Source organism: Colletotrichum chrysophilum (assembly GCF_026319265.1).
Source record: "Colletotrichum chrysophilum strain AFK26 chromosome Unknown scaffold_18, whole genome shotgun sequence".
In the NCBI taxonomy this organism is placed as follows: Eukaryota; Fungi; Ascomycota; class Sordariomycetes; order Glomerellales; family Glomerellaceae; genus Colletotrichum; species Colletotrichum chrysophilum.
The window spans coordinates 106,723-126,971 of NW_026517305.1; the positions used below are offsets into that span (position 1 = coordinate 106,723).

The 20,249-nt window shown below is 54.0% G+C and overlaps 8 protein-coding genes across 8 annotated transcripts; 5 read left to right on the forward strand and 3 right to left on the reverse strand.

The window, feature by feature from the left end:
* Positions 1 to 313: 313 nt before the first annotated feature.
* Positions 314 to 1,956, forward strand: COL26b_003282 (uncharacterized protein; the record flags this gene model as incomplete). The annotated part of the gene is made up of 4 exons (XM_053176181.1): positions 314 to 397; positions 457 to 513; positions 566 to 1,285; positions 1,336 to 1,956. 4 exons carry the CDS (start codon positions 314 to 316, stop codon positions 1,954 to 1,956), a joined length of 1,482 nt encoding a protein of 493 aa, XP_053039802.1.
* A 173-nt stretch (positions 1,957 to 2,129) lies between these two features.
* On the reverse strand, positions 2,130 to 3,055 carry COL26b_003283 (uncharacterized protein; the record flags this gene model as incomplete). Its single annotated transcript, XM_053176182.1, has 2 exons — positions 2,130 to 2,842; positions 2,971 to 3,055. The coding sequence occupies 2 exons, from the start codon at positions 3,053 to 3,055 to the stop codon at positions 2,130 to 2,132; spliced, it is 798 nt and encodes a 265-aa protein (XP_053039803.1).
* A 789-nt stretch (positions 3,056 to 3,844) lies between these two features.
* Positions 3,845 to 4,278, reverse strand: COL26b_003284 (uncharacterized protein; the record flags this gene model as incomplete). Its single annotated transcript, XM_053176183.1, has 4 exons — positions 3,845 to 3,897; positions 3,953 to 4,003; positions 4,138 to 4,167; positions 4,230 to 4,278. 4 exons carry the CDS (start codon positions 4,276 to 4,278, stop codon positions 3,845 to 3,847), a joined length of 183 nt encoding a protein of 60 aa, XP_053039804.1.
* Positions 4,279 to 6,333: 2,055 nt separating this feature from the next.
* On the forward strand, positions 6,334 to 7,456 carry COL26b_003285 (uncharacterized protein; the record flags this gene model as incomplete). Its single annotated transcript, XM_053176184.1, has 2 exons — positions 6,334 to 6,910; positions 6,972 to 7,456. The coding sequence occupies 2 exons, from the start codon at positions 6,334 to 6,336 to the stop codon at positions 7,454 to 7,456; spliced, it is 1,062 nt and encodes a 353-aa protein (XP_053039805.1).
* Positions 7,457 to 7,870: 414 nt separating this feature from the next.
* Positions 7,871 to 8,879, reverse strand: COL26b_003286 (uncharacterized protein; the record flags this gene model as incomplete). Its single annotated transcript, XM_053176185.1, has 2 exons — positions 7,871 to 8,605; positions 8,670 to 8,879. 2 exons carry the CDS (start codon positions 8,877 to 8,879, stop codon positions 7,871 to 7,873), a joined length of 945 nt encoding a protein of 314 aa, XP_053039806.1.
* Positions 8,880 to 9,541: 662 nt separating this feature from the next.
* Positions 9,542 to 10,162, forward strand: COL26b_003287 (uncharacterized protein; the record flags this gene model as incomplete). The annotated part of the gene is made up of 2 exons (XM_053176186.1): positions 9,542 to 9,635; positions 9,726 to 10,162. The coding sequence occupies 2 exons, from the start codon at positions 9,542 to 9,544 to the stop codon at positions 10,160 to 10,162; spliced, it is 531 nt and encodes a 176-aa protein (XP_053039807.1).
* Positions 10,163 to 11,249: 1,087 nt separating this feature from the next.
* COL26b_003288 (uncharacterized protein) lies at positions 11,250 to 12,845 on the forward strand (the record flags this gene model as incomplete). The annotated part of the gene is made up of 1 exon (XM_053176187.1): positions 11,250 to 12,845. One exon carries the CDS (start codon positions 11,250 to 11,252, stop codon positions 12,843 to 12,845), a length of 1,596 nt encoding a protein of 531 aa, XP_053039808.1.
* A 4,503-nt stretch (positions 12,846 to 17,348) lies between these two features.
* Positions 17,349 to 18,213, forward strand: COL26b_003289 (uncharacterized protein; the record flags this gene model as incomplete). Its single annotated transcript, XM_053176188.1, has 3 exons — positions 17,349 to 17,773; positions 17,834 to 17,975; positions 18,193 to 18,213. 3 exons carry the CDS (start codon positions 17,349 to 17,351, stop codon positions 18,211 to 18,213), a joined length of 588 nt encoding a protein of 195 aa, XP_053039809.1.
* Between the last annotated feature and the right edge of the window lie 2,036 nt (positions 18,214 to 20,249).

Here is a 20,249-nt window from a genome sequence, read left to right on the forward strand (position 1 = left end):
GTGAGCGAAATCCGGCGAAGATGTAAAGCGCACAGGCCATGCTTGGTGGGGCAGAGCAGGTATAATCGGGAAAAGGTCAGTCCTTCCGTGGTAGTTGCCCGCCTTACCTAATCCGGGTACCTGAGCACCTAAAGGTGGCCAGGGTGAGGTAGGCACGAGCATCTTGCGTAGCTGTGGTAGCCTCCCACCAAACACCCAGCAGCCTCGCCCATCGATCAACAATCCCACGAACCTCCATCACGACACCCCGCGAAACCCGACCTCACCCCTCCAATACTACCTCCTACACACAGCAGCTCGACCAATTGTCAAAATGTCCGAAGGCGCGCTGAAGCCCGAGAAGGATTTCTCGAAGGAGACCGACAAGCAGATCCCGGAGGCTGAGAAGCTCGCGAAGGTGGGCGGCGTCGAAATTGCCGGCATTTGGAGCTCTTTCTGACTGACTTTTGTTTGCAGAGCGATATCTCAGCTGCCATCGAGAAGCTTAGTGTGCTGGAGAAGCAGACCCGCCAGGTCAGGACCCCGCCTCTCCCTTCGCCGACGTCACCAAGCTAACCAGCAGCAGTCCTCAGATCTTGCCTCGACATCGCGTATACTCATCGCCATTGTAACGATTGCCAAGGATGCCGGGGACTGGAGCTTGATGAACGAGCAGGTCTTGGTTCTCTCCAAGAAGCATGGCCAGCTCAAGCAAGCTATCACCAAGATGGTCCAGGCGGTGATGGGCTTCCTCGACTCTACACCGAACCTCGAAACGAAGCTCACCGTGATCGAGACTCTCAGGACGGTTACTGAGGGCAAGATCTTCGTCGAAGTCGAGCGTGCGCGCGTCACCAAGATCCTCTCCGACATCAAGAAGAAGCAGGGCGATCTGAGAGCGGCGACGGATATCCTGTGCGAGCTGCAGGTGGAGACCTTCGGTTCCATGGACCGTCGGGAGAAGACCGAGTTCATCCTGGCACAAGTTGCTCTCTGCATCGAGAGCGGCGACTGGACCCAGGCGGGCATTCTCAGCCGCAAGATCAGCACCAGATACCTCTCGCGAAAGCCTAAGAAGACTGCCGAGCAGCTGGAGAAGGAGAAGAAGGAACGTGAGAAGAAGAAGGCGAGGGGCGAGGAGGTCCCCGAGGAGAAGGAGGACGACACGACCGACCTGAAGCTGCGGTACTACGAGCAACAGATCATCCTTGCGAAGCACGATGACAAGTACCTCGACGTCTGCAAACACTACCGCCAGGTCCTTGACACCGAGGCTGTCGAGGAGGACCCTGAGAAGCTTCACCCCGTGAGTTATTGTGGCACTGAAAGTGATGATGTGTTCTCTGACTATCATAGGTTCTGCAACGCATCATTTACTTCGTGATCCTCGCTCCCCACGACAACGAGCAGCACGACCTTCTCCACAGAATCCAAAAAGACACCAGAGTGAGCCAAGTCTCTGAAGAGGCTGAGCTCCTCAAGCTCTTTACCGTCCACGAGCTCATGCGCTGGCCCGAGGTCTCCAAGAACTTTGGCCCGCATCTCTGCGAGACGGATGTTTTCGACGCTCAAGCAGGCCAGTCCGGAGACGAGAAGGCGCACCAGCGCTGGCAGGATCTCCGCAAGAGGGTGATTGAGCACAACGTGCGCGTTGTGGCCAAGTACTACACCCGCATCCAGATGAAGCGCCTGACACAGCTTCTCGACCTCACCGAGGACGAGACCGAGAAGTACATCAGCGAGCTCGTCACCTCCAAGACCATCTACGCCAAGATCGACCGCCCCGCGCGTATTGTCAGCTTCGCAAAGCCGAGAGACGCGGACGACATTCTCAACGAGTGGAGCCACAACATGAAGAGCCTGCTCGGCCACCTGGAGCGTATCGACCACTTGATTACCAAGGAGGAGATGATGGCCAACATCCAGCCCAGTGGAAGCTCCAAGTCGAGCAAGGGAAAGGCTACCAAGGCGCATTAGAACGGTTCTTACGGTTCCCAGGGACGGGGATATGGTGTGTAATTGTAGAACACTAGAGGCAGGCAATGAACAAGACTGGGACGCGTAAAACGGTTTCGGTCTATGCTTTGATGAAGCTTTGCGTCTATGTCTATAACGTGATCTATCATGTCTTCGTGCGTTTCTAATGCCCATCAGACCTTGCTCTTCGCCGCCTCCTCGTCCGCAATCTTCTTGATAAACCCAATCAGCGGCATAGCCCACTCCTTGGAGATGGGCACGTAATGTCCGCCGGGATGGACCACAACCATAGGCTCCTCGCACCTCTCCACCAACCCCTGACTCCTCGACTCCTCAACAACGGTATCCAAGCTTCCCAGGAAGTGCAGCGTGGGCGTCTTGATCTTCGGCTCATACGCCCACTGCAACTCCGGAGGCGGCGCAAAGAAGCCACAGTACATCACCGCAAACTTGAATGGCTTCCCGCCGTTGGCCTCCCGCAGTTCCTGCACCCAGGGCCGCATCTCCTCGGGGACGTCGCGGTGCGGCGTCTCCAACATGGCGGTCAGCAGGCCCGCGAAGGCGGCGCCCTGGCTGAAGCCGACGACGCCGTCGACGTTGCCGCCCGCCTCGCGGATCGCGGCGGCGACGGCGCGCACGCCGGCGTCGAGGTAGCGGTAGGTGCCCGAGGCCTCGTCCTTGCGCCACCAGGCCCAGGCGTCGAGCTCGACCTCCTCCTCGCCGTCGGCGGGGGGCTCGTAGCCCGGGATGTCGCGCGGGGAGAGCTTCGTGGGCCCGGTGGGATAGATGAGGGCGGTGGCGAGGTTGAAGGGGGCGAGGGATTTGAGGATTAGTTTCTCGAGGGCGCGGGTCTTTGAGCGGAAGAGGGGACCGGATTGGGTGTATCCTGGGTGTGTTAGTGAAGGGTGGTTGAGAGGGTGATGGCGGGGTAGGTTGAGTGGTTTGAGACAGGGTTGATAAATGTGGTTTGAGAGGTTGACGAGGGAGGTGTAGGGAAGCGGGTACATATCTTACCGTGAAGCATGAGGATCTTGATCTCTTTCTTTCCATTGGGCTTCTTTGCGGCGCCGTTTGGCGGGGGGTTTGTTGTGGTGGACATTTTGCAGGTGAAAGTGTGGGCGAATAGGAACGGCTGCTGGAAGGCTGAGGCGGGTGAGAGGTTGAGTCTATGAGAAACAAGTCTACTATTAATGCGAAGTTGAAGCGGGAGCCTCATGAGAACATCTATGAGCAGGCTGAGAAATGTGTTGGTGAAGTCAAGTTTGTGAGGTGAGAAGGTGGGTTCTGACAAATCCACCACATGACTCTACGCCGAAACATGCCGAACGGCGTGAGATAAGTTATCTGATGGAATACTCAGACAAACAGTCTATTACTGCGAATAAAACATGGCACATTGAATGTGAACTTGTTGCCAATGCCAAGAGGAAAACTGCAGCTCATGGCCATCTGGGATGGGATGCAGGCTCGCCGGGGTGAGTCAGATGACATCACGTGATATCCGCTCCGGCCGTCCGGGCCCCTCGACGATGTCCGTTGCCCGGAGCCTCCTCCTGCATGCCGAACGGATCAATCGGACATGCCCCGGCCTCACGGTCGCTTAACAGCGCTCGTCTTCTCGGCGGTCCTCTAGTGCGCTTCAATTCTCGCACCCAATTGAATCCGGCCGATGCCCGATATCACCGAGCCAAACATCCCCGCGAAGCACCAATCACTTGGACAAAGGATCAAATAGGATTAGTACAACAGCTCAATTGACTCCCGAGCCGTCAGTCTATGGTACAGCGTCCGTAAAGTACGCGTCTGGCGGGTCTTGTCTGTATGATCCCTCCCCCGAATGCTTCTATGCCATAGCCCGGAAAACTTGTCCCATGTCGAGAGAAACCGTTTAGTGCTTGTTCTTGGCGAGGGGGTTGCGGGCGTCGTTCTTCCACTCGTCGGCTGCGTTCCTCCATGTCAGTACGGATTCGTCGTGGGAAACGGAGCTGCGACGTACACTTCATCATGGCGTTCTGGGCGGAGTTGATGCCGTAGGCGATGACCAGACCTGTTGTCGCACACATCAGTCCCTGCTGCTTTCTCTCTCGCGCGCATTGCCCCTCCCCAAATCTCCATCGCATCCACTTCGTATCGAGTCTCGTCGGATGGGGGATCAATCGCGGAAGGGATGTTGGGACCTACCGGCAGCGAAGAAGGGCGCCATCGGCTTAACTACAAGGGATGTTTAGCATTTCGCGATCACCAATGGGGGGGTGCAGACGCTGGTGACTTACGGACGGGCGTGGGGTACTTCTTGAGGGCGCGAGCTCCGAGCCAAGACATCTTGTCGGTTTGTGATGGGGTTTGAGTGGCCGGGAGGGTGGAATTGAGCGAGGTTTTGGAGGGGCGGTTGATGACTTCGGGTTCAACGTGAAGCTACTCAGAACGAGCCTTTTTCCTCCGATTGAGCTTTCGGCGGTTGGACCCGTTGCCGAGATGCGGCGATTGTGGCCTGAGGCAGCATGCTGCCAGTTGAGCGCTTAGGTAAGGTAGCTGCGCACGTGCCATGCAGCGACAACTTGTGGAGGCAGCTGTTTCGTGCATCGCGGCTTCATTCTTTGATCACAGTCACGTAATGGCGATAACATACTGGTCCATTCTTGCCCACGTCAATCAGTGGACTTTCTGTAGCGGGTAGCTCCATCTTTTAACACAACTTCCATGTCAGTACCAAGAATTATGTCCATTGGGAATTTATCGATACGCATGATGTGTCACGTGATGTATTCCTTCGAGCCAAGCTTCAATTCTCAACGGCTGCGTAGTGCCTCAATCGATGGACCCATCAACACCTGCTTAAAGAACTCAATGCTTTGCAAAGAACTCAAACGTATGAGTACTCACACAGTGTATGTAGTCGTACTGAAAAGACAAAAGATATGGGCCATTCGTACGAGAGCCGCAAGCAATCGTATCACCCTCACAGAAGCGGGTAACATCGGCGCAACGCCGGAACGATTGTCCGCCGCTTGTTTCTTCCAAGATGGACTTCTCACACGCCCCTCTGCCCCAGTATCAAAATCTCATGTTTCTGGCCTGTGATTTGCTTTTCTTAGCACCTCAATCTAGCCGTTGAATCTACCCGAGAAGGCGATGCCACCAGAGTCAGCTGATTGCTACCGGCCATCACCTCGGGAGGTGTCCCGTTTCCCCCACATGAACCCTTGTGCGGGTATCGCTGAAACAATTGTCCGTCGCCCCTTCTGGCCCCGAACACCCCTGCTGACAAGGACCATGTGACATCATTCGACCCTTCTCCGCATCTGGACGCATTTGGCCGGGATACGTACCGTGCCTGGAACTGCCCAGGAGCTCAGCTCCCACGCCCGCTGCTCCGCGCCGTCGCTGTCAGTTGCAAGTGAGGTGGGAGGCGGGCGTCAGCTTTCCCCAGGTTCGGGGCCCTTGCTAAGCATGGATTGGCGTGCTGGCGTGGACGGTGGTGCTTGATCAGGACGAATAGCGTCGCAGCAGCGTGGAGGAAGAGAGGAGAAACACCAGTACACAGCCGGTAAAGAGTTGCAGGCAAGCAGTAGGAACTAAAGGGCACGTCGTAGCCGAGCAGGCAAAGAGCAAGCAGCCAAAACGTCCTCCTCCCTTGTGTCACATTTCTCCCACGTCTTGTCCTTCCTGCCACACTACACTACCTCACACTACACTCACACACACCACCACCACCAAACAGACGCCTGCCACACCTACCTGAAGCTGTCTCTGCATTGCGTTGCGCTCTCTCCTCTCTCCTCCCTCCCTCCCTCAAAAGTGCGGGGGAAGCACGTTCAAAGACACTCAGGTCGCACGGTTGTAGGCCGACCATCAGCCCGTACTCGTCCAATTACATTCGTCCCATTTGCCTAGTCTACCATTCTGCCGCTTCCCCAAGACGCAAGCACGGTCTCGACCACCACCTTGACCACAAACAAGCAAGCACCTCCTCTCCCCAGCTATCTATCCGTACCTTACCACCAGCTACTACCACCATACCGCTGTTCTGCTACCAGAGACCAGGCCACCACCACCTTCCGCCCGTCGCCGCCGCCGCTGCACGCCGACTTGCTTCCCGTTCCGTGATCCAGTACCAATAAACCCCTGCTCTCGGGTGCTTCCTGCTTCTTGCCGATCGAGACGTATCGAATATCGTTTTCCTTTCCTCCTTCCACATTCCCGTGCCAGAGGCTTGTTACCTGCAAACAAAGAGCTTGTTTGTCCATTCTTTGTCGGACCCGACGGACGACATACCTCTCGCAGCAGACAAGACACCTCTAGGTCACCTCGTCATCACCAACCACCAATCCCACCCTCTCATCTACACCTACCTCTCTTCCTCCAACACCTTTCGCAATGCTGAGCCGTCCATTGGTGCGAGCTGCCGGCGCGGTGACCCCGCGTTCCGCGCTGCGAGCATTCTCTACCACGAGCCAGCAGCTGAAGGTGCCCTCCATGGCCGACGTCAGCGCCGCCCCTCAAAGCGTCGCCTCCTTCAACGAGAAATCGAAGCAGTTCCGAGAGCAGTTGGTCGAGCAGCAGAAGCAACGGGAAGCAAGTGCGTATCAGTCCTCTCCTCCCCCCTCCGCCTCTGAGTCCGCTAAGGACGGCATCTCATCTGTGATTGCTACTTCAGGACAGAAGGCCGAGGCCACCCAGGAGCCTCCGCGGAAGGCCGGGCCCTTGACCAACCTCATCTACGGTACCAAGGAAGGTCGCGAGCTCGATGCGCAGCTCGAGGCTAGCTTTAGTCAAGTCCTTGCCCGAGGCAAATACGTTCACTCGATCGTTTTCCACGAGGTCAAGCCTGACAAGGTCGACGAGTACACCGAGCTCGTAGGAAACTGGTACCCGCGCATGGCCTCCATGCCGGAGAACAAGGTCCATCTGGTGGGAAGCTGGAGGACTGAGGTTGGCGACTGCAACACTTTTGGTATGTCACTTTCAAGGAGCTCAGGCACGACCGAAACAGCTGCTAATATTAGCTTAAACAGTCCATATTTGGGAGTACCAGAGATACCAGGGTTACCACGAGTCGATCCACAACATTGGTTCCCACCCCGAGTTCGCCGCGTTCGACAAGAAGCTCAAGAGCTTGATCACCTCGAAGAAGACATCCCTTATGCAGGAGTTCTCCTTCTGGCCCACGACGCCTCCCCGCCAGCTTGGCGGCGTTTTTGAGCTGCGATCCTACACTCTGCACCCCGGTAACCTGCTTGAGTGGGAGACCCACTGGAGACGGGGCCTGAAGGCCAGACGTGAGGTCATGGAGGGCGTCGGCGCTTGGTTCGTGCAGATCGGAGATCTCAACACAGTGCACCACCTCTGGCAATTTGCCAACCTGGAGGAGCGCAAGATCCGTCGTGAGAAGAGCTGGAGCGTTGAGGGTTGGAGCGAGACCGTTCACAAGACTGTTCCTCTTATTCAGACGATGAAGTCACGGATCCTTGTTCCCATGCCTTGGTCGCCTACTGCGTAAGACGGCATCAGACATGGTGTCTGTCGTGTTTTCTTGCCTGCTATCGGAACCCGACGTCGCACATGTCGAATTATCACACCATCGTTAACTCGTCGATGCACGTACGATTAGTACCAAGGGATTACTTCCATTGGACTTTACTTCACGCGCTGGTAGTAAGCGCATGGAGGCATACCCGTTACCAAAGCTCGGCCAGGGCCATCGGTTTTGGTTTGCATGGATTACCAGGGGTTGCCAAGGGCTTATAAGTGTACAGAATTCTGGTAAACCCAGCACATAAACATAGGAATTGAAAATTGTAGCCTGAGTAAATGCATCCGTTCCTAAACGCCAGGGTATAACCTCAAATGCTGTGACCGAGGCCAGTTTGCCGTTTTGATCCACCAATGCAATGCTTAATTTAGTGTACAACGCTCACTCGTCGACCTCCTCTCCCATTACTGCAGCAAGATTCCTCCTCGCGCCCGCCAAAGTATGCCCCAACGCGACCAGCTTGGCCGACAAACTCATCAGATTTGGATCAGGCAAGCTCTCAACCCTCACCTTCTCCCTCACGTAGACCTCATTCGGCTCCCCGTTACTCGACGGCGTACCCAGCCCGCTGACACTGCTCTGCCCGCTCCTCGGATGCGCCCCGCCGTGTTTGTGCTTCTCCCCGCCGTCCGTGACGCTACTATACGCGAACCGAAACGGGCGGTCCATCTCGTCGTGCTCCAGCCTCCTGACGGTGCCGAGCGCCAGGCCGAGCTTTGTGCCGAAGCTCGGCGGCGCGTCCACGGGCTCGAGGGCGCGCAGCCAGAGCACGAGGGACGACTCCTGCAGGGAGAAGTGGACGGAGATGTTGGGCCCGAGGGGCGGGGCGAAGTGGACGGGCGGGCAGGAGTCCGACTGCCAGGCGGGGTCGGAGGCGTTGAGGGGCGGGCCGCGGAGGAGGGCGGAGGACTCGGTCAGAGAGGCGTGGAGGATGCGCAGTTGGGCGGCGAGCTGGGAGGGGTTCGAGGAGGGTTGCGGGGTGGAGGTGAGGGAGAGGAGGTCGATGCATTCGGTGAGGTGGGTGTGGATCGTCTCGAGAGCGGCGATGTGGATTGGGTGCGAGGGGTCGAGGGCGATGGTTTGGGATGGGAGGGTTTTGAGCTGGAGGTTGACGGCCTGGAGAGGGTTGGTTGTCAGTTGAGGGGGGAGGGGGGGTTGGAGGGATGGACGGGAGACGTACGCCTTTTACTATCCTTGTGCCGACGCGGGTTACTGTGCCTTTGACGCGCTCGTTACGCTGCGTGGACATGACGAGGGTGCTGCCCGGGTCGATTGGCGCGAGGAGGGCGTAGCAGTCTTGCAGGCCGTGGCGGATGTCGCTGAGGATTGTGTGGGTTTCGTTGACGATCCATTCTAGCTCGCGCTTCTTTGGGTTGATCCTGATCAGCATTTTTGTTTGGAAATCTATGCGGAAACGTGCTCGCGACTGAGCTTGAACTTGGGAAGCAGGAAGGACGTACGAGGGTTTCCTCCGTTTTGAGGGCGAGCTGGTCAGGGGCCACGGGAGGCCAGATTGCTATGGACATAACTGCCTGATGTCGAATCGAGGAGGATATGTGGTTTGATCGAGGTGCTTGTAGGCAGCAAGGTTGGAGGTTGCGAAGGAGCCGCGGCGGGCGTGACGAATTGAGGTGTCTGGTGTTTTAGCTCATGGTTGGATGTTGGAGCTTCGCATTGGAGTTCGTCATCGTGGGAGGTCTGGGGTCAGTGGGGTGACGCGCGCTAGTGGGCTCGAGCAGGGGCCTGCTGGAGCTGCAGATGCTGCGCCGGTGCGGGTGCATGTGGACCCACTTTTTGCACTTTTTGCGTTCCTGGCGGCGAGTGAGGCACTCGTTGACATGCATTTTCATCTTGACCACAGCTTCTATCTTCAACTAATACAACTGACTTGTTCAGAACAAATCATTATCAAGAAGCACCACTCTCAAAATTCCCCTTGTCATACACTCGAACCATACCAAGCTTCTGGTCACTACATCGGAAGGGGGGGAAAAGACAGAAACTAGCAACAGGCTTCCTGCCGAAGCTCACCTAGACTCACTTCTGCCTACAATGGCGCCGACTCACCCCAAGAGCCAACCTGGCAAAAGCGACTCCTCATCAAAGAAAGATGTGTCAATAGACAAGCTTCCTCGTCTGCCTCAAGGTACTTGCACCATCCCTCCTTTCACCATTTCCTGTCTCCCTGTTTCACCCTCCCCCGTCTCATCGCCGATCTCAGCTAACATCACCCTAGGCAGCAAGATCCAGAAGCGCGCCCTCCCGCGCAGCCAGCAGCCCATATCCTCCAAGTCCCGACTCATCTACGTCTCCTCATCGACGCCCTTCATGGCCGTCGTCTCCCGCGTCAGGAAACAGCTCGACAGGGCGCTCAAGGGCAACGTCCCCTCCACCAAAGGCATGTCGCTGCCGCAGCGGGTGGATCTGCTTCATCGCGACGGGGGCACCAAGGCGGAGGGCGAGGCGGTTGTACTGGGTACGGGCAAGGCGGTGGAGAAGGTCCTCAGCGTGGCGGCGTGGTTTGAGGAGCAAGGGGATTGTGTTGTTGAGATCAGGACGAGGACGGTGGGCACGGTGGACGATGTCGTTGTCGAAGAGGATGACGATGGATTTGGAGGTGAGAGCAGGGTGAGGAGGGTCAGCTGTTTGGAGGTTACGGTGAAGTCGAGGTGAGGGAGGTATCGTGGCGGTATGGATACAGGACTTCTCGATGCGAGTGTAGAGAGACATGAGGGCGTCATGAGAGGGGGCTCAATATCGAAATGTCGCCGACGATGCCTCAGAAAAAGCGAGATCTTATCAGGAGCGACTGGAAAGACGATGCGCAGGCGTTGGTGGGAGGAAGAGAAGCCGATGGATGTCTGAATAGAACCGGCATGATACCCAGCTGACAGGCTTTAATTTACGTTTATCCTCATAAACCTCCTAACCCGAGATACCCAGATCTTCTTCACCTCCGTCGTTTCTGATGTTCTGGCGACGTTGGAAGTGGATCTGGGGAGGAAGATCCATGGCAAGTCTCCGGGACGGCCTCTGTAACCCTCATTGCTTACGTCTGCGATCCCTCACATTCATCCCAACAAACCGCCCTTCATTCGACTCAGGATTCTCATTCTTAGGTAAGTGCTACAAGGCAAGTTATCGATATTGTTATGATAATGCGGTAAAAGCAGACTGATGTGTTTCTCAAACTCGAAGCTTCACTTTAAGGTGCATAGCAGAGGCATCCGATGAGATAAATACATTTCTCAATCAGAACCGTTGTGAGGCACTGGTGCCCGTTCGTTCATGGCCCCTTTCCGCGGTCAAGTCGTGTTCGATCGGAGAGACGCCGAACCACGCGGAGTTCCAATCGGGAAACTTTAGTCGCTTACTCAAATGGGAATTGCGGGAATTGTTTCCCCAGAGACAAGGGCGCCGTTGGGGTCATCTTACGAGAAACAAGATCATCCCTGTCTTCCACGCACTTATCGACGTGAATTAGCAGTGTTTATTACGGCCCTTGGCACCGTTTATCTTCACCGCTAGCGATACCGGAAATTTCGGTGTGGGGTACAACAACCCGAGAGTCACGTCGGCGCTTCCTTTTGACATCATTCAGTCCCGGCCGGCAATGAATACCAAAGAGGGGAATTGAGGCCCCGCCTCGCATTTTCTCTTTTCTCTCTTGAGCCGTCGCGGGGTGGAAAGTCTCTTCTTTCTCCCGTTCAACCCTCTCTCCCTCAGCCAAGGGCCATCTCCGTTCTCACCAGCGGGCAAGATGATGTTCCAAACCTCTGCCGTGCTGATGGCCGCCCTCGCCGGGCCGGCCTTCGCAAGCTACGCCTTCTACGTCGGCAAGGACCTCACCGCCGACGGCAGCGTCATGGTCGGCGGAACGGGCGAGGAGGTCTCCTCCCACTGGCTCCAGCTGTTTCCCGCCCGCGACCACGCCTCCAACGCCACAATCACCGTCGGCGTCACGGACAAGGCCAGCATCCCGGGCGAGCTCTTCACCATCCCCCAGGTCAGCCACACCTACCGCTACCTGTCGATGGAGTACTCCGACTTCGAGGGCTTCCCGGCGCCGCTCACCAACGGCGGCCTCAACGAGAACGGCGTCACCGTCCGCGACGTCTGGGCCCAGAACCGTGACGAGCTGGTCAACATGACCCCGACGCCGCAGCACGGCATCCAGTACAGCGACCTCGCGCGCATCGTCATGGAGCGCGCCAGGACCGCGCGCGAGGGCGTCGAGATCATCGGCGAGCTCATGAACCAGTACGGCGAGGCGACCTACGGCGGCAACACTCATCTCATCGCCGACAAGGACGAGGGCTGGGTTGTCTGGGAGATGGCCGGCGGCCAGAAGCTCTGGGCCGCCGAGCGCCTCAAGACCGACGAGGTCCGCGTGCTGTACCCCGGCTACATCGAGGACTTCCCCACGGACTTCGCCAACAGCTCTGACTACATGGGCTCCGACAACATCGTCTCCTTCGCCGTCGAGCAGGGGTGGTGGAACGCCAGCAGCGGCGAGCCGTTCAACATCTTCAACGCCTATGGCGAGAAGGGCGAGAACATGACCGCCCGCGACGGCGGCTTCAAGTTCATGTCCCAGGCCGCGCTCGAAAACGCCACCCTCGAGATGGCCCCCGTCACCGAGGAGAAGCTGATGGAGCGCGTCCGTGACAAGCGCATCTCCGACGACGAGGCCGGCTACGGGCAGATCGTCTCCCTCAAGGACGGCATCGACCGCGACCTGCTGCGCATCTGGAACGCCCCCACCGGCTCCGTCGCCGCGCCCTTCGTGCCGTGGTGGCTCGGCGTCAGCAGCATCCCCTCCGAGTTCGGCGAGCACCGCTACCTCACCACCGGCGCGTCCGGCAGCTTCCTGAACACGGACTACCAACTGCAGGAGGCGAGCGAGTTCGCCGGCCGCATCTTCAAGCGCGTGTTGTACTACATGTGCTCGCAGCCCGACACCTTCCACCCCATCGTCACGCAGATGCTCACGGGCTTCGAGAACCAGAGCCGCAGCGATATTGACTGGGTCGAGACGAGCGCGAAGCTGCTCATCGAGAGCGGGGACCGTGAGACGGCGAGCTCGCTGCTGACGTACTACTCCCACAGCCGCGCGTCAAAGGCTCTTGAGCTCGGCAAGGCCATGACGGCTGCGCTGGACGGGTACATCAAGCTCAGTGGCCAGTGGCGCAACCCGGTTGGTAGCGAGATTAATGATGCTGGAGAGGGCGCCGAGACTGTGAACTGCTTGGTTGGATATGACCCTGACCAGCCCATCTGGAAGCAGCCTGCGAACCCCATGAGGAAGAAGAGGAGCCTGAGGAACCGGATGTTTGTGCAAGGTCCTCGCTACTAGATCAACAATCAATAGGGGTCGTTTGCGTAGACTATCTAATACAAGTAATCACCAATAGGATCGGGCCTCGTGACAATGCAAGGGGCCAGATTGGGAAAGAAAGAAGCAAACAAGGTCTCAGCTGCTAATTACATAATCCCACCACCGACGTCGAACGAAACCAGACCGCAAGCTTCGGCTTTGTTTTGGATAGTCTAGCAATTGTGAGGAGTGCTTATCAGCAGATTGTTCGAATGTGCTGACCTCCATCGCGCCATTTGAGTCAACTTTAGTGGTCAGAACCATGGGCCTTAATCCAGCCTTCTGTTCCTCCATGGGCTTTCTGAATGTCCCATCGGAGCTCTTCACGATGATCATCTCACACCTTGAAACACGGCACCTCAAACAGCTGATGGAGAGCAACAAAGCAATCTACAGCCTGGTTACACCCGTGTTCTACCGCAAGGTGTGGACCAAACGGCAAACTTGTTGCGACTTGGCCGGGCTTGTTAACCTACTTAGACGGCTCCCAGACATTTGCCAGCTCATCAGTGTTCTGAATATCGACGAGATGGATGAGAGCGGCTTTCGAGAGCTACTTAGCCTTGAGCTACCAAACCTCGAAGCCATCAACGTCGAGCATGCTTGTGGAACTGTCAAGACTGCCGACACGGAGAGAAGAGAAGAACTCAACGCCGGCATACGTTTGAAACCAAAACTCAGTAGCTGCACGTCAACACATCAACCTCTTCCACAAATATCAGGCTAACTCGAAAATTATCAGTCAAGTTTGCTATCCTCGATGCTTGCAGGCACGTGGATGCAGTCCAGTCAAACGAGGTCGAAGAGACGGCGTCTCTGTACAAGATCCACGCACAAGACTCCGTCTACTTCAGCCAACCAACTCTTGCCCGCCTGAAACTCGCACACTTGGACCTCTCAGCATTCAGAAAACATCCCGCTGAGCCCTTTCCTATGGAGGCTCTCAGGCACATGGAAATTGACGACTGCCACATCCACATCGCAAGTCTTGGGAAGTTCTTGTTACGAGCCTCGTCGCTTCAGAGCTTCCGATTTCGCCATCACCGTCATCTATCATTCTGCAGGAGCTCTTTTGTTTCTCTACTATCGGGATGCAAAGAAACTCTCGAGACTCTTGAGCTATCTTGGAGATCGTCTCTTTCGCACTATGATTTCAGGGGCCCGATGCTTTTCGAAGAGTTCACAGCTATGAAGCAGCTTCTGGTCGACCCTCAAGCCCTCTTCGTGAATTACCTTGGGAGCACAAACTTGCGCCCGATGTTGAAGCATGTTCTCGCGCCAAATCTGGAAGTGCTCATGTTAGAAGGCGTTAGGGAGCGCGCTCATCAGCATGACAGTGACCAGGATCACCTTGGGCAAACGTCCACCATTGGGCAACCAGACGAGAAGTTACTTAGCGACATCATCAATTTCAAGAGCGAGATTCTGCCGCATTTGCGATATGTACTTCTCTGCGACTGTTCGAGCATTGAAGATCTCGATAGATTCTGCGAGATGGCGGACAGGCAAAATGTTCGCTTGGCATTGTTGACCACGCAGATAGACCAGCCTATACCGAACCTTGAGTTGCTAGATTCAAGTTGGGCTGAACATGCTTCGGATAAAGAGGAAAGAACAGACTATCAGCAAGTTCGTTGCTATGACGGAAGTAGTTGGGTTTGCCGCGATGCATCATTCACCGTCGTCGACGCCCATAGCGAGGAGAACTCACCATGGGAGCAGTAGGATCGGCAATTCATCACCATCCCTTACATCTTTCTTAACAATCGAGTTTTAATGTGCGAGTAGATATTTCAAGCTTTAATCAGATCTAACATATGCAGCACTACGCGGTACCAGCTCGAAGTACACGCCTGGTCACCAAGACTTAAACAGCGATCATGGGCTGCCTACAATGGCGGGCGTCTGAATCAATTCGAAGGTCATGGAAAAAGTAGCATCTCGTCGTGATATCTGAACAATCATTAATCTCCTTCATGTTATTGTGATGTTTGGACGAAACTTCGTCGATCAGCTGGTTATCGATCTTAGGCCAGGATGTGCTTTGTGCTAGGCATTAGAAATGGCCACCAGTGCATACGCCCATGTCAGCTGTGCCAGCTTTCTCTTTCAAGGCCAATTCAAACCGACCATTGGACGGTTTCCAACGTAGGCAATGTTAGTGATATGTACTAGTACGTTTGATAAAAAAAAAAGCACGGACGCAACGTGTTGAAATTCTTAAGGTACCATGTTTGAGACGATCGTCACTTGTTATAGACAGATTTCTGTCTGTGTTATTGCGAGCAAGTGCAAGTATGAAACATCCCTAGCTTCTATGAGATTTCGAAAACAACACCTACTGCGTAGGTATTCTTCACAGAGCTTATCAAAGCAGCGACCTGGCGTTAAGAATTTAGACCAGGCCTATTTCTCGTTATGTCCGCACGTCCGCCCGAGCTGTCTTCGCTTTCGCATAACGACTGGGGCAGAGCATGGGTACCACATAGAGTTGCACTGTTGCGGATCGTGGGGTCCGGGCTGACGTGTGGGGTTGTTCAAAGTCGGTCTAGAAAAGGGTCCCTAATATCGTATGATAACGACTTTTGAGGTTTGCAAGCCTGGAATATCCGGAAGCCAAGAACGATAAGAACTTACTTCAGACGATATTTTGATGAACAGCCGACGGGATGAACATCTGCCTCATAAAATATGGCTGAGATCAATCGTACAGTTCATGAGTAGTGGGTTCCAACATTGTCTGATCCCCTCGGGCTAGCTCAATCCACTCCACTTCGCCCCTGCCTGAGACACGGGTGCTGAATCAAGAGAAAGTATGTTAGATGACACTGCACATGACTCTGTTACTGGGCTTTTGTCAGCCTTGGATTGATACTAACATAAATACGCATTTTCTCCCGTGAGATGCTTCAAATCACACAGGTTGCATCATCCAATTCACTAGCTATTTTACAATCTACTCTTCCTCAGTTGATAATCATGAAGGCTTCTTTCATCACCGCTCTGCTGGCTCAGGCTTTGGCCGTAAATGCCCTCCAGAAATACTGTAACGGTGGTCAAGGTCTCGACGCTGCACTTACATGTGAGGTGTGTATCTGAATCTCACCTGCTCTGCACTACGATCACCACTGACAGAACTTCGCGTCTAGGGAAAGGGAGCCAACTCGTATTGCGTGAGTAGCAGTTGCTCTACCTGAAAACATGTTGCTAAGTATTCCCGAAGTGCAAGAACACTCAGTCAGCAGATTTCCCGACGTTCCGAGGAGCATGCTTCTCCCCGCAGAGCATTAGAGACCGGGAAGATGCCTCGCAGGACTGCACTGGCGGTGTAAGTTCCCTACATGCCATTTCGCGTTCACTCACTTGATTGCTGACAAACTAAACCCACAGTCCGTTTACTGCGTAAGTGACCACTCGCTTGCCGTGATGAATGAACGCCATATTAACTTTCATAGTGCGACTAAAGAGCTCGGGCACATATAGCTTTACGAAGCAGTTGCTCGGAGGGCAATTAGAAGATTGTTATGGTGGTTGAGGTCTTTACGGCATAGCAATGGAGGAGCAAGGAGCATGGCAATTGATAGAACCTAGAATCATAGCGACGGTGTCGTTAGCAAGGAAAAGTTGTGACTTCAAGTGTGCCCTGTTCCAACGCCCGCCTCGATTCCAATGCTAATAACAGCGACCGGCACCATCCACAAATCAAATCTACAGCCGGGTCTAGCTCACTGAATATACAAGATATCGCACTGAGAAGGCGCATCTCCAAGCGAGGTATCTCTGTTACGAAAGAGGTGCGACTTCACGAAGTACTACTAGTCTGAAGCTGAGATATGACCGGAACACGACATGATCAACAAGGCCTTTGAGAGATTTGTGTATTTATATCGAGATCGCTCGTTAATGGGCAGTGATACAGATTGTAGACATGATAGCGAGGTGCTTATGGCCATGCTCCCATGCATAACCGTACCCTTTGAGTAACAGCGCTCTTTCCAGACGCAGGTGTGGGACACCTTTTCCCATTTGCTTTTTTGGACGAGCTTGATGAATCAGAAGAACGAATCATTTCTTCCCACACCTAGCTTTCATCCCCATATTCAGTTTTGCGTCAAGCCTTTATTCCGGTGTTTGGACTGGACGTTTGGGTCAGCCGTTTGGGTCAACCATTGGAATTCTCCTTCCGGGCTGTTTCAGGCCAAGTACTCACCAGGCAAATAAAACGACCAGAAGTCTTCAAAGCCAATTTGACACTCGGTGCTATTATATCAAAGACGGTACCGGCGTATGAAAGACTCGAAGGCCACATGATGAAACGGTCATCATTCCTGAGGACTGACGCATCCCGTTCCTTGCTTCTGCAAATCAGTATAAAGCAGCAAAGTCACTACAGAGCTACATGATTGTATTCGTAGATATACTTACTAGCAGATCGTTTGAGAGGCCCGAATATTACCATCACCATCACCATTGTTTGGCACAATGGATCCTCTCACAGCCCTTGGTCTAGTCGCAAACATCGTCCCCTTCATCGAAATCGCCGGCAAAGTCCTGAAAATCGCCAAAGAAATCCACGACTCCGAGTCCGGTGGACTGAACGACAATGTTAACTTGGAGAAGTATGCAACACAGCTGAAGCAGCACTATTCCAACCTCCTCGCTCCCGATTCCCCCGATCTCATTGGCGACGACAAGGAACTTTGTGCTCTGGCGACAGAGTGCCAGAAGCTCGCTCCCGACCTTTTGGATGTTCTTGAGAGAATCAAGCCCGCAAACCGGTCTTCCAAGTGGCAGTCTCTGAAGTCTGCCGCGAAGAATCTCTGGCGCACAACAGATAAGGAGATGTTGGAGAAGAGACTCGAGTTATGTAGACGCCAGGTTGAAGCTCAGCTCAACCAAAGACTTAGGTAAAGTTTCCCGTTCGCTGCTAAGATTTCTTGGATTGGAGGCTGACGGTTCTATTCCAGCACGAAAATAGTAGTGGCGCTCAAGAGTCTTTTGGAGGCCACTGGAGAAGATGCCGGCAAGTTGAAGCAGATCGAGAACTACGTTGAGAGTTTGCGCCAAGGTGTCCAGGTCACGTCTCTGAGCAGAGAGGTTCAAGATCAAGTCAGCCGATTGATCAAAGTTCCCGAAGCTGTCACTCGCCAAGTCGCAATTGAATCCTTCTTGAGAGGGCTTTCGTTCGACGGCATGCATGAACGTTTCGACATGATTCGATATAGTTCCCACTCGCAGTTATTCGAATGGATGTGGGAAGAAGTTCATGCAGATCCTTTTAATAACGACATCGACTACATGTATCCAGATATTTTCATAAGACTAGGTTCAGAAGCTGAAGACCTAGATCGTCGGCGATATCGGAAGTTGTTTGCGGATTGGCTTTCATCTGGGGAGGGAATTTTCCACATCTCCGCGAAACTTGGAGCCGGAAAGTCGACGCTGCTAAAACAGCTTTGTACACTGTCTAAGATCAACAAACACCATCTCTCCGGATGGGCAGGTACGGGACGCACTTAAGATGGTTGACCAGAACACTGACAAATTGAAAATCATAGGAGACAGGAGGTTGGTAACTGGCAAATTCTTTTTTTGGAGTTCCGGCACGCGCCTGCAAAAGTCGTTGGCTGGGCTGAGCCGAGCGTTACTGATTGACGTATTTCAAGCGTCTCCAGGGCTTGTATCTCTAGCCTTTCAACCACGTTGGAAAGAGGCGATTGATTCGCCCTGGCAGACAGGAAAAGCGTTGACATTGACTGATCAGGAGTGCATCGAGGCATTGGAGAGGCTGATCGCGGAGTCCAGCAAACAGAGCTTCTCTCATCGGTTTTGCTTCTTCATTGATGCTTTAGATGAGCTTCAAGAAACGCCAGACTTCACCTTCAGAGACTTGTCTCGTACCCTCAAATCGTGGGTACAGGCGAGCGGCGGCAACGTCAAGTTTTGTGTCTCCAGCCGTGAGTACTATCAGTTTATGGACGAATTTGAAAGCAAATCCAGAATTCGTCTCCACGAAGTGACAAAGCAAGATATGTTCTCATTTGCCCGAAGAAAAATTCATTTTCCAGACCCTATGTACACCTTCAGAAAACTGGACTATCTAGTTCTAGCGATCGTGGAAAAGGCACAGGGTGTTTTTCTCTGGACTGTAATCGTTACAAATGACGTTTCTGAGAAACTAAGTGACGGTCATTGTCATAAAGACTTGATTCAGCGAATAGATTCGTTACTAGACGAGCTTGAATCTCTCTTCATGCATGTCATCGAAGCGCTGCCACGTCAAGATAGGCCAGGAGCCTACAAAATTCTTTTGCTAATGCTTGAAGCAAGCCACTGGGACCTCCCTCTCTCTGTTTTAGACTTTGTGTTCCTCGGACAGTACGAAAAGGATCCACGTCCGGATTTCTTCTTACAACACAGGCCAAGCCCAATCTACGCCAAAAAGACAACGGATGAAATCTTGGTATGCGAACGCAGACTGGTCAGGTGCTGCAGAGGATTGATAGAGACTGTGGGTAAGTGCAGCGAATTTCGACGAGTCCAGTTCTCTCATCGCTCAGTCCAAGAATTTCTGATGCAGCCCGAAATTCAAGCAAGGTTGAACATATGTCTTTCAGTACTTGATACAAAGGAGGCTCTTTCTCAAATGGTTTGTCTTTCTCAGAGAGCATATGGATTGAACATGCCAAGCTGCCCACGCCAATACAATTGGCTACGCCAGGTAATGGCCATGAGGGAAGCCGGACAGCTGGACAGAGAGCCGTGGGTGTTTTTGAACAGTCTCGAGATGCTGTTCTCTCAGGAGTCTCCGTGGTTTCCTGCCACTTCTGTCATAAGAGTTGGAAAACGACCCTTTCGGTGCGCGATTGATCCTTACACAAGATGGTTGGAAGGATGTTCTTATGGCGACATGCGATCGCCAGTGTTTTGGCTCAGTCACAGAGGCTACTCAGAGTTTTCCATATGGTGGTTACGTCACACACCCATGACTGACAAATTGAAGTCGCAGGCACAACTGCTTATATCCTGCACTGTAGCCCACTTGGCGCCCAGGAGTTATGACACACTTGCAGAGCCTGGTGATCAACTGGCTCACATCTGCCTTTGTATGGTGCAGATTGGGCTGGAACGAGGCTTGATCATCCCTGATTCGGCCATGGATTTCATCGCTTGCGGGCGTTTGGGTTGTAAATTCGAATGCTGCGAGCAGCGTGGGAGTTTCACAATTTTAGAAACATTCTTTCTAGAAGGCCTCGTGAGCCACATTCGGGGTATAAAGAATGTGGAATGGATAGGTGATGTCCTCGAGGCTTTACTTCTTCACGAAGCAAATCTCGATTTCACCTTTTCATTCGAAGATGCAGATACAGAGTACATGGGGCG